The 12738-nt window shown below is 45.4% G+C and overlaps 2 protein-coding genes across 2 annotated transcripts in view; both read left to right on the forward strand.

Annotated features, from left to right (window-relative positions):
• Nucleotides 1-6833: 6833 nt before the first annotated feature.
• On the forward strand, nt 6834-7820 carry LOC137042050 (trace amine-associated receptor 13c-like). The gene has a single exon (XM_067418739.1). It carries the CDS (start codon nt 6834-6836, stop codon nt 7818-7820), a length of 987 nt encoding a protein of 328 aa, XP_067274840.1.
• Nucleotides 7821-12426: 4606 nt separating this feature from the next.
• The window catches only part of LOC137042051 (trace amine-associated receptor 13c-like), a 987-nt gene continuing 675 nt past the window's right edge, over nt 12427-12738 (forward strand). Inside the window, exon 1 of the mRNA XM_067418740.1 lies at nt 12427-12738. This exon is cut by the window's right edge and continues 675 nt beyond it. Within this exon, the coding sequence (XP_067274841.1) occupies nt 12427-12738 (312 nt within the window).

Raw genomic sequence — 12738 nt, forward strand, 5'->3', positions numbered from 1 at the left:
GATGAAAATGTTTCTCCTTTTTTCCCTGTTTTTCATACACTCTACTCTACACTTTAACCCAGCATTCTTTAGAGTGTATATACTTTTTCTAGGTCAATCTATTTTTCTGCAATATTTTATGATATTAAACAAGGGTCTTGACTAAACAGCATCCAGTGAATATTTCCTCAATTATTTTCTCCAAGATAACAGTACTAAAATATTGAGATATTAGCTTATGGTCTGGAGCATTGTTAGGCTTTCACTCGAAATGAGAGCATGCTATCCCAGTATTAACTTCTCAATGTGACAAATAGTCACTCCTTTTTAATTCATTTTAAAACTATAAGAAAATTGTAAAACCTTACTGGGCCAAGAATGGTTTATATATGATTTTATAATATTTAAAGGTTGTCATCTAACATATTGTGATGTGAATACCAGTCATGTGATCATAGCTGTTTCAAGTGTCACAAACCCTACATTGGCCTTGCCTATATAATAGGAATACCGGTTCAGTTCCCTATAAGTCACACAATCATTCAGAGAATTTAGCTTTCTTAAATGCTATCACATGGTAGAATCATCCAAACTGACAACTCGGGTTGTGTGTGAATCAGATCAATCCAAAGAAAATCTATGAGAGAAAAAAGAATGGACTGCCTTCATTAATAATTTTGTATGGTTCCCATTCAGTCCGTCACTTTCAACGCCATGTCGGAGTTCCGATGAATAGGAGTCTCAATTAGAGTGCGGATCGGGCCGCATTTTTCTGTCCGAGCCCGACCCGCGTCCAACAGAGCAGTAACCAAACCCGACCCGAGCCCGACAGGCATTCAAATATTTATGTCCGAGCCCGACCCGAGCCCGACAGTTAAAATCAATTTTTTCCCCTCATATACTAATGACACGTACGTTTGTTTGTGTGGAAAGCCCGCTTTTATTAAGCAGCTGTAGGAAGGCATTCTGAAATGTTTACAGACGAGCGCATCAGCGCGCACACGGGGCATCAACGTTACACAGAGCCCAATCAAATAGCCAACTGAAATGAAATGAACAAAGGTCTGCTAAAAATGGCCCAAGCTAACAGAACAAAACATTAACGTAACACAATTGAAATGCTTATTGAAATGAAAGTCATCTTACCAATTTTCTCAAACTGTATGTTTCCTAAACTGCAACATGGGATCTATTTACATAATCTATCCATCAAAGTTTAGGCTAATCAAGGTTTTATGCAGGTTTAAAAGAATTGCATCAACTGTGGATGGCTTCAAGGCTGTCCTCCTGCCAGCAGCGCTGAAGTTGCGCTCACTGGAATGACAAGGATGCCACGGGCAATATGCACGCACGTGTTGCGCGTTGTTGTCATGGCGACATAAACAAATTTCCGCATGCAGGAAGACGGATGTTAGGGTAATATTATGCATGTATTTTAATCATAAAAACAAACCATTGCATCAACTTAAACAGACCCATTGGCTACTTGCATAATAAGCAGTTTTAAATTTAAAAGTTACAATGCCTTATCGCGCTGACGTGACCGAGCCCGACCCGAACCCGAACGTCATTTCTAAATATCTGTCCAAACCCGGCCCGACCCGTCGGGTACCGTCGGAACCCGTTGGGGGGGTCGGGTCGGGTATCCATCCTCTAGTCTCAATCGCGAGAGCCAGTCTACTTTGAGTATAACTGAACGAGCCAATGCACATTGGTATGCAATGATTGCACCAGGTTCTCATGCCACGTGACTCGTTTAAATGAGACACAGGTGATTACATCAAATTATCCTTTTGCTTCGGAGCTGAGTGGTATAGGGTTATGCCAGATATCACTCTTCACTTTTAAGCCTGCCTTTTGGAAGAGATCTCTTCAGTCGGTGTTGGTGTGACAACACAGCAGCGGGTCGTGTGTACTTCGGTTCATCTCTGTTTGTTGTTTGTAAGAGCAACCATAAAGGCTGTTCTCACAGCTGGTTCAGTGGTGCGCTAGGGAGAGAGTACTAAAAAGCCATTCTTATGGATGGTAAGAGAGCGCCTTCGTGAGAGGGACTTTCCTTACTTTGTCACCACGGCCCCACCCCCTGCATGTTTCAGCACCAAGGAGAATGTCCTTCTAAAAGATCATCACAGATAGATTGTGTGTTTCTGGGTGCGGTGGTTACCTTTCACTGCGGGATGATCACCAGCGCTCTATCTCATGTTTGGGCATTCAGCACGCTGAGGCAGCGCTGGTGGATGACTCATGTTCTTACTGCAGGAAACTTCGTCTTGCAAAAGGCGGAGTCCCCGTGCCTCTAACCCTCCACAATGGGTTACTTCGGGCAGAATCGCGGCTAATATGAGGGTGACGGTGAACGCGCTTCCCCCAGGGAACCCTCACCATCCCACACTCCACAGCCCATAGAGCTGCCGTTGCAACTCAGTGGGCCGGCTCCCAGTGATGAGGAGATGTCCATCGCTGCATTGGAGAGAGGGTCAGATTCTTCCATGGATGACATGTTGATGCAGGGGGCTCCTTCGGGAAGATTCGCTGTGCTCGATACTGATCCGGAGATGATGGCTTTGCTTTCCCGGGCCACCGGAAGGTCGGGCTCATGTGGAACCCTCCACCGGCTCCCGAACCATCAAGGCTGGATGACTGGTTTCTCGGGGTGGCCCGTGCTGGTTCTTAGCACCCTACCCCGGTTCCTTTCTTTCCGGAGGTGCACTAAGTGCTCACTAGATCATGGACGCCACCTTTTACTCCCCAAAACTGATCTAGTGGATCCTCCTCCCTTACCACTCTCGATGGCGGACCTGCAAAGGGTTACACACGTGTCTCCCCTCCTGGTCCTGTGGGTACTCCTCCGATCTGATCGGGAAGGCCTACCAGGCTTGCGGAGAGGCAGGCTCTGCCTTACACGCTATGGTGTTGTTGCAGGTTCATCAGGCCCAGGCCCTGAAGAACCTACACGAGGGGAGATACAATCCCGCAGTTTTTCAGGAACTGAGGACCACAACAGGCCTCTCGCTTCATGCGACAACGGTTACGGTGCGGGCTGTGGGTTGTGTAATGTGCACTATGGTGGTCCAGGAGCGCCATCTCTGGCTGTGTCTGGTGGGCATAAGGGATGCAGACAAGATCAAGTTTCTCAATGCCCCCGTGTCCCAGACGAGGCTCTTTTACGTCCAGAACTTCTCCCAGCAGTTCTCGGCCATACAGAAGCAGACTGAGGCCATCAGTCACATCATGCCACGGCGGACAGCTGCTGCCTCCACCAATCCGCCGGCCGCGCCTCAGCCTGCTCGTCACCGAGGGCAGCTCCCTGTGTCTACCTCCACTCCCGCATCGCAGCAGTAGCCTCCACCCAAACGATGTTGTGGAGCTGGGCGCAAGCAGACCGCCACGCCCATCCAGCCTGCTCCGAAGAAAGTCAAGAGCAAGCGGCCCTGAGACGGGCGATGCAGAGATAAGGAGGACTACTCTTCAGGACACGTGACTGCACCGCTCCATCCCCCAGAGGAGGGCTGGACGGAGATTCTTTTGTTCCGTTTTGTTTCTGTTTGGTACTCAAATTTTCAATAAAAGAGTAGTTTCCTTCATCTCCGGGTCCGCAGGGGGCTCGGAGAGTTGTGGTCGGTCAAACGCTGGACCACACTCATCCTCCTCCTGTTTCGCCAGCAGGCATCAGTGGACGATGTGCAGACGCATCGCAGCCTACTTGCAGACCCTCTGTCCATCCGTGGAATCAGGTATGTGTTGCAAAGCACACTCACACCTCACTGCGGGCCGCCTCCACGAGACAGCCACCCCAGGCCGCTGCCTGCATTCCACCTCACTGCCCCACTGTGGGTATGCCAGTGGTCCTGATGGTCCCGCTTGTTTGGTCTCTGCGAGCCTGGTCAGAGCTCCCCAGTCTGTCTAGCTGGCTCATTCAGGCCCCAAGGTTCACCGCTCCACTTCGGTGAAAGCTGCAGATGCCCATGTTCTGCGTGCGGAGATCGCAGTCCTACTGGCGAAGGAAGTGATAGAGCCGGTCCCTCCAGCCAATATGAAGACAGGCTTCTACAGCCTTTCATTGTACCCGAGAAAACTAGTAGGTTACGGATTATCTTGGAACTGCGAGTACTGAATTTGAGCCTTCACAGGTTACCGTTCAAGATGCTCACATAGAAACACATTTTTGAGTGCACCTACCCTTGTGCCCATGAGAGAGCAGGGCGTTGCATTCTCAAATGCATTGGCATATAAATTGCCTCGAGTTGCTGGCAGTACACCGTGTTCTGAGCCGCCTCAAAGGCCGGTTACTGGCCAAATATGTATTGGTCCATAAGGGCAACACTGTGACCGTTGCATGCATCAACCATCAGGGTGGTCTACGTTGCATGACGCCTGCTATCTCCTCCTCTGGAGTCAGAAGTGTACGGTCGCTTTGGGCCATTCATTTCCCTGGTGTGCACAACCGTGTGGCCGATGAGCTGTCACAACCTGAGCTCCCGGGAGAGTGTCGACTCCACCACCAGGCAAACCAGGGGTTTGCCTCCCAAGAAACTTCCCATTGGCAGTGGTTTTATTCGCTGACCGAGGGCACACGCACTTGTGCACAACTGGCCCCAGGGCCTGTGCAAATATGCATTTCCCCCAGTGAGCCTACAAGCACAGACACTGCAAGGTCAGGGAGGACAAGGAGCAGGTCCTATTGGCGGGGTGGCCCAACCTGATTTGGTCCCCAGAACTCATGCTCCTCGCAGCAGCCCCTCCTTGGCAGATTCCTCTAAGGAAGGATCTTCTAACTCAGAGACTGGACACCCTCTGGCACCCACGTCCACACCTCTGGAAACTTTATGTCTGGTCCCTGGATGGGATGCGGAGGTTCTAGGTGACTTACCCCAGGAGGTAGTTAACGCCATCACTTCGGCTAGAGCACCACCTACAAGACAGTCCTGTGCCTTGAAGTGTAACCTGTTCGTCGATTAGTTTTATTCCCGCGAGAATACCCCTCCTGAAGATGTCCGATCGCGTCTGTGCTTTCCTTCCTGCAGCAGTGGTTGGAACATAGGCTGTCACCCTCCACCCTCAAAGTTTACATTGCTGCTATTTCTGCCTATCATGTAGATGGTAAGTCTGTTGGGAAGCATGACCTGGTCTTCAGGTTCCTTAGAGGGGCGAGACAGTTAAATCCTCCTCGAACTCCCTCAATACCCTCTTGGCATCTTACTCTGGTGCTCCGAGCACTTCAGAATAACTCAATTTAAGCCTTTGCAGTCAGCAGAGCTTAAGATTCTGTCCATGAAAACTTTGCTGTTGGCTGTATTGGCCTCCATCATAAGGGTAGGGGACCTGCAGGCATTTTCAGTCAACACATCGGGTGACACCCACGTGGTACTGAGTCGCTGGCCTGGCTATGTACCCAAGGTTCCCACCACTCCCTTCAGGGACCAGACGGTATATCTGCAAAAGCTGCCCCTGGAAAAGGCAGACCCAGCCCTAGCTTTGCTTTGTCCCATCCGTGCTCTGCGGATCTACGTGGATAGAACTAAAAGCTTCAGGACCTCAGATCTATCACGGAGGCCAGCAGAAGGCAAAGGCTGTCTCCATGCTGAGGATGGCCCACTGGGTAGTGGATGCCATCACCTTGGCTTAACAAGCACAAGGTGTGCCCTGTCCACTCAGGGTGCGAGCACACTCTACTAGAAGTGTAGCATCCTACTGGGCGCTGTCACGTGGCGCCTCGCTGTCAAACATCTGACACCCAACACGTTCACTAGTTTCTATAGCCTACGTATAAAGCCAGTCTCCTCCTGTGTTCTCACCTCAAATGGGTAGAAGCACTGGGAGGCCCGGCTCTTGTCAGCTTGCTGCGCCTCGGCGCTTATGTTCTCTCCAGAAACAAACTTTGTGAGTCCTCCACCTCACTTGGTGCCAGGCAGAGCATCGGGCATCAGGCCCCTTGCCGCTGAATCCTTGCGAACCGGTATTGGGCTTGGGCTATGTGAGTGACCCTCCTCTCGGAAGCCTGTGTCTTTCCCTTGGGAGAGCTCCCTTCTCTGGGATGGAGCCCCCTTACTTCGGGGGGACACGCCTCAGCTTCATACTCCACATAACTCCTTCGGGCTACGATGTGGGTTTAGCAGCGGCTCCTTCCACCAGGGCACGCTTTCCCAGTGTTATCCAATAGTCACATTCAACCATTTTCAGAGGTGCTCCCAGCACAGAGCAAACTGGGTTTTTACTCCACACACCTCATAATCCCCCCCCCCCCCAAAAAAAAATGCCAGTTACCAGCCCATTCTCCACCTTAGGCATCTCAACCAATTCTTTGAAGATATTTGGTGAATGACTCACACAAAAACAGTAATGCAGTCCATAAATGCAGAAGAGTGGTATAATTCCTTCGACCTGATAGAAGCATATTTCCACATTCCACTTTGTCCAGAGCACCGACCCAAGTTTTCTATATTCAGGGTCCTACCATTTGTACTGTCCCTGGTATTTGAAAAATAAATACAAAATTTTGACTGTTTTATAGTTTTTAATTTTATAAATTTCATATAAGCTTATTCATATAAGCCACTTATGCTTTATATGAATTTGATGTGACACTAATCAGGTGATCTCTCAGCTGTATATTCTTCTCCCTTGATAATGCCTGGTTTAGAAAGAGTCAACATGTCAAGTGTATAAAAGGCAACATGGGCTGTAGCACATCTTTGTTGTGGATCCTCCAGGAGTGACAGTGAGGAGCCGTTCAGAGCTGTTGGAAAAACAAATAGCATCTTCAGAGATCTTCATCTGTGGTTACGCATGTGATTATATTAAGGAAGTCACAGGGAACGATTCTCTGTTTGGATGTTTCTTTCAAGTACTTCAGAATGAATCTGACAGCATTGAACCAAACGGATGGCTGTCAGGAATATTTCTGTCCAGAGAGATCTGTTTCTTTATCTGTGTATGTGATTCTGTATGTGGCCGCAGCAGCTGTGGCTCTTCTGACCATGTGTGGAAACCTGCTGGTCATCATCTCTGTTAGTCACTTCAAGCAGCTCCACACACCTGCTAACATCCTCATCCTCTCTTTGGCTGTGTCTGATCTCCTTACAGGACTTTTTGTGATGCCATTTCACTTGACTTTGCTGATTGAGTCATGTTGGATTTCTGGGCTGGTCATGTGCTTGTTTTTCAATTTTGTGACTTTTCAAGTGACAAGCGCCTCTGTTCACACTGTGGCTCTAATCGCAGTTGATCGGTTTTTGGCTTTACATTCTCCTTTTTTTTATTCAGAGAAAATCTCACCCACTGTGAACTGCATAGCAACTTTACTTAACTGGCTGCTTTTACTCTTTTATAACTTCACTCTTCTCTTCTTTAATGGAAACTTCATTGATGTTATGTGTCCAGGACAATGTCTTTATATTATTGATGGGGTTTCTTCTGTTATTGATCTCCTGGTTGTGTTTCTTGTGCCATGTTCACTCATCATAATATTATACACACATGTTTTTGTCATTGCTAGGAAACATGTGACTGCTATAAGAGCTCTTCAGGTTCACAACAGCAGAGAATCCTCTAAAAACAGAACCAGTGATAAATCAGAGCGAAAAGCTGCGATGCTTCTGGGGATTCTGGTCTTTGCGTTTCTCCTTTGTGTACTGCCATATTATATTTGTTCTTTAGTGATCCCGTACAGTAATGATGATTTGTTCTATGTCAGAGATGTTACTGTAATATTTTTCTTACTGAACTCCACCATTAATCCCATCATCTATGCCTTATTTTACCCCTGGTTTCAGAAAAGCTTAAAATTAATTTTCACATTTAAAGTGTTTAATAAAGACTCCTCCCTGATGAATGTGATGTAAGTCATTAAATGTAAGATAACAATGTTTCCCAGTTTTTCATATATACTTTGTGTAGGTCATTGTATTTTTATACATTTATTTTATCATATTAAACAAGGGTCTTGACTATAAAACGCCTAGTGAATATTTCCTCAATTATTTTAGAGATATAGTAAATTTATCGCACATTGATATTTTTTGACAATCTCCAAAAACTGAGTACTAAAATATTGAGTTGTAGCCCTTGTGACAACTTCTCAATGTGACAAATAGACACCCCTCTATAATTAATTTCTTTTAAAACCTTACTGGATCAAGAAAGACTTGGACTTAATTATGATGTTATAAGGTTTGAAGGAAGTCATCTAACATGTTGTGATGTGAACACCAGTCATGTGATTGTAGCTGTTTCAAGTTTTTTAGCAGAATGCTCCTCACCAGACTTCATTTTTCTAGCTAACTAACTGTCATTGAATGGCTTGAAGTAACAGTAACGTTAGGCAACTTAAGCTGTATTACTGATGTCTAACCATTGCTTGAGCGATTATATGAAATATGATATATTTTGATAAGTTGTACTGTATCTTTCAACATACTTTCTGATGTTCATACATGTTTATTTTGTGATATAACTAAAGATTACAGTTTCTCCATCAATGAGTGCCAAAACAGTTTTTTAATGATTAATTTTCATTGGAACATTCTTCCAGTAAAACAAGGTGTGCCATTCCCATACCCAGTTAAAGGTAGGGTAAGCAATTTCAGAGCGGCTAGCAATAACAAGCTAGCTTTGAAATCCCACCCTGCTGTCAGAGCACTCTCCAAAGTCACGCCTCATCCAAAACACATGGATTTTATATAGTTAGTATGGTTTTTACATCAAATAATTTCATAATTTACATATAAAAGGCCTTTTTCTATACTGATATTAGCCCTCTGGCTTGAATGTTTGAACAAGTTTGCACTGTAGATATACGTGTGATTGACAGATCCAAATAACACCATTATTAAGAGTGTTATTTGATCGCTCTCTGTAGTATAATAATTTAAATATCAGATTTATTTCACGCTACTAACAGAAACAATGTGAAGTTGATCGTTTTAGTCACTGGCTTGATTCATTGATGCATCAAAACGGCCAACGGTGGGACTGACTGTATTAAACAATTTAGAAAGAAAGTCTGTGTGAACTTGAATGATTAGCTACACGTCAGAACTCACTGATCCCAGATCAGGCATTAATGAACACTTTTACTCACTGTTTGTGGCAGTGCTGTCGAATCCATATGGTAAAGTCTGTGCTGAGATTGCGACTGATAAACTGAATCGATTCTCTACTAATTCTCTGGGCGGGCAAAGCAGAGGAAGGGGAGGAAACCTTTCCTTGTATGACGTCATAACAGGAGAATTCAAGATCAGCTGGGCTCTCATTTTCTCAAAGGCAGAAAAAGACAGCCTGAAGTCGGTTTACACCAATCAAAATTTCTAGCCACTTGGGACAATATTCAGGCTAGGGGAACTCATTAATGTTGAAAAATGTCATGCCATGGGACCTTTAAGACATGGCATGAATGCAGCATAAGCTTGTTGTTTTGGTTCAGGAGAAACTGTAAAAGGTGGCTAACATTTGTTTGTGGCGCTCAGTGACTGTCTGTGTACAGCTCTTCATGGACCTCATGGAAAACGCTGATGACGTGTGATGTCAGCACGAGCAGGGTTGCGCAGTTAGGTCATATTTCAAACCTCTGTGTTGCTGGCTGTTTATGTGCCTGTTTTTAATGTTAAACAAAAAAAATTAAGATTTTTAAAGTTACTGTAGTTGTTCATATTCTAATAATAGCTATATACTTTTAAAAGTTAACAAATTACTTCACTAAATAATCCCATTCTGTCAGAGTGAAGTACTTTGTGATAGGTGAAAATTAACCTGTTTCATAATTTAAGTATTTTGCAACACTGTTATTGTCAGGGTTCTCCTCTGACAGCTCTGTCTATTTTGTCTCTGTTTAGTGTGTCTTTGTTTGTGTTGTGCTTGAACACATGTCTCTGTCTTAGTTTGTGTTTGCCCTGTGCTCCTTGTGTCCCACCTCCTTGTTTCCTGTTACTACACCCCCTTGTTTAGTCCTTGTTTCACTAATTGTGTGCTCACCTGTTGCTTATCTGAGTGTGCTCACCCTTCCCTGCTCCTTGGTTGTCTGAGTGTGTTCACCTGTTCCTCATGTCCTCTGCTCCCTTTATAATGTGTGCTTTTTCCCTCATGTGTTGCTGGTTCGTTATTTGTTGTGCCTACGTGTGCTGTTAGGCTATATGTGAGTACTGCTGTTTGGTCCTGCCTTGTTTCCTGTGTCTCTAATTTCTGTCCTGCAAGCAGAGCTTCCCTGGCAGCCTGTTCTCTTGGTCCAGCAGCAGTTTGGTGTGTTGTCTGAGATACCTGATTGCATTGCCCTATAGGATTCCTGCCTAGCCATCGCTGGTTTCCTCTGGTCTTGCTGTGCCAGTCTACAATCTACTGGAGCTAGTTATAGTGGTTGCTCTTTCTGCCTGCTATTGTGTTTCTTATCTGCCACTGTTCGGACTGTGTGCTCCTCCTCACCATTCCTTGTCTTCATCAGCTGTTGTGTCAATAAACCCTTGATCACTCATTCCTGCATTTGAGTCCTCTTTCTGAGAACTGTGACAGTTATTTGCCTGTTTACTGCAAATCTGTCTATGTTCTATAAAGTTGTGTTTAAACACAATCCAGTTGAGATCAGGAGTCTGTGCAGGCCAGTCAAGTTCCTCCACACCAAACTCGCTCGTCCGTGTCTTAATGGGCATTGCTTTGTGCACTGGTGCGCAGTCATGTTGAAATAGGAAGGGGCAATCCCCAAACTGTTCCCACAAAGTTAGCAGCATGAAATTGTCTAAAATGCCTTCCACTGAAACTAAGGAGCTAAGCCAAACCCCTGAAAATCAACCCTACATTATAATCCCCCCTCTACCAAACTTTACACTCGGCACAATGTAGTCAGGCGAGTACCGTTCTCCTGGCAACCGCCAAACACAGACTCGTCCATCGGATTGCTAGACAGAGAAGTGTGATTTGTCACTGCAGAGAACACGTCTAGTGTCCAGTGGCGGTGTGCTTTACACCACTGCAGCTGACACTTTGCATTGCACTTGGTAATATAAGGCTTTGATTAAGATGCTCAGCCGTGGAAACCCATTCCATGAAGCTCTCTACACACTGTTCTTGAGCTAATCTGAATGAAGTTTGGAGGTCTCTAGCAATTCACACTGCGGAAAGTTTGCAACTTCTGCACACTGTTACTCTCAGCATGCGCTGAACCCACTCTTGGATTTTATGTCCCTATCACTATAGCCCCTTTCACACTGCACGTCGGACCCGCAATATTCCCGGAACATTGCCAGGTCGCCTTCTGTGTGAAAGCAACCACGTCCCGGGATTGATTACCGAATTCGACCCGGGTCGGGGACCTAGTAATATTGCGGTATTCGACCCGGGACGAGCGCTGTGTGAACAAAAGCCGAAACTAATGCCGCAACGTGTACGTAGTTATCGTGCGACTCCTAGAGCTTGTTTCTTCAATAACACAACCCTGCAGTGCCAGAAGAGCTCGTCGGTGTTTTAAACGCAGAGAGTGTTTGCATACAAAAGAAACTAAAATTAAACAAGCAGAAATGTGTGCAAACTGGACACAAGTCGAGACCACGGAGCTCCTTACTATCCGCGCTGAAGCTGAGATCGCTCGCCATTATACGTCACATCAGGATGTCATGTGTCAACTCGACCCGGGACCGTTAAGCGTTGTGTGTGAAAGCGCACATATTACGGTATTTCGCTGGCAGTGTGAATGGACCAAATCTAGCGGCCCGGGAACAAATGCTGGGTCACATTATCCGTGTATTTGCCGGAATCGCAGTGTGAAAGGAGCTTATATGGCTGAGTTGCTGTTCTTCCCAATTGCTTCCACTTTGTTATAATCCCACTAACAGCTGAGCGTGGAATATTTAGTAGTGAGTACATTTTATGAGTGGATTTTTTGCACAAGTTGTAACCTATCACTGTATCACATTTGAGTTCACTGAGCTCCTGAGAGCGATCCATTCTTTCACAAAAGTTTGTAGAAGCGTCTGCATGCCTAGTGCTTGATTCTATACGCCTGTGGCCATTGAAGTGATTGAAACACCTGAATTCAATGATTTGTAGGGGTGTTCTAGTACTTTTGGCAATATAGTGTATATCAACTGGAAATAGGCGTAAATAAAAAATAAAAAAAAATGTTTATTTTATACATTTCATATACTGTAATATATGAACTTATGTTTTGTGTGAATTTTATGTGACACTAATCAGTTGATCTCCCAGCTGTATATTCTTCTCCCTTGATGTTGCCGGTATTGGAAAGAGTCAACATGTCAAGTGTATAAAAAGGCAGAATAGATTGTGGCATGTCTTTATTTTGGATCCTCCAGGAGTGACAGTGAGGAGCCGTTCAGAGCTGTTGGAGAAACAAATAGCATCTTCAGAGATCTTCATCTGTGGTTATATTATCTTCATATAATCATATGAAGGAAGTCACAGGGAACGATTCTCTGTTTGGATGTTTCTTTCTAGTACTTCAGAATGAATCTGACAGCAATGAATCAAACGGATGGCTGTCAGGAATATTTCTGTCCAGAGAGATCTGTTTCTTTATCTGTGTATGTGATTCTGTATGTGGCCGCAGCAGCTGTGGCTCTTCTGACCGTGTGTGGAAACCTGCTGGTCATCATCTCTGTTAGTCACTTCAAGCAGCTCCACACACCTGCTAACATCCTCATCCTCTCTTTGGCTGTGTCTGATCTGCTGGTCGGAGTTTTTGTGATGCCACTTCATTTATCTTGGCTCATCGAGTCATGTTGGACTTCTGGCCCAGTGATGTGCTCCGCTTTTAAA

The sequence above is a fragment of the Pseudorasbora parva genome, chromosome 15 (assembly GCF_024679245.1).
Source record: "Pseudorasbora parva isolate DD20220531a chromosome 15, ASM2467924v1, whole genome shotgun sequence".
NCBI lineage: Eukaryota > Metazoa > Chordata > Actinopteri > Cypriniformes > Gobionidae > Pseudorasbora > Pseudorasbora parva.

Coding starts and splice junctions, on each gene's coding strand:
- LOC137042050 (XM_067418739.1), top strand. CDS start 6,834: ATGAATCTGACAGCATTGAACCAAACGGATGGCTGTCAGGAATATTTC.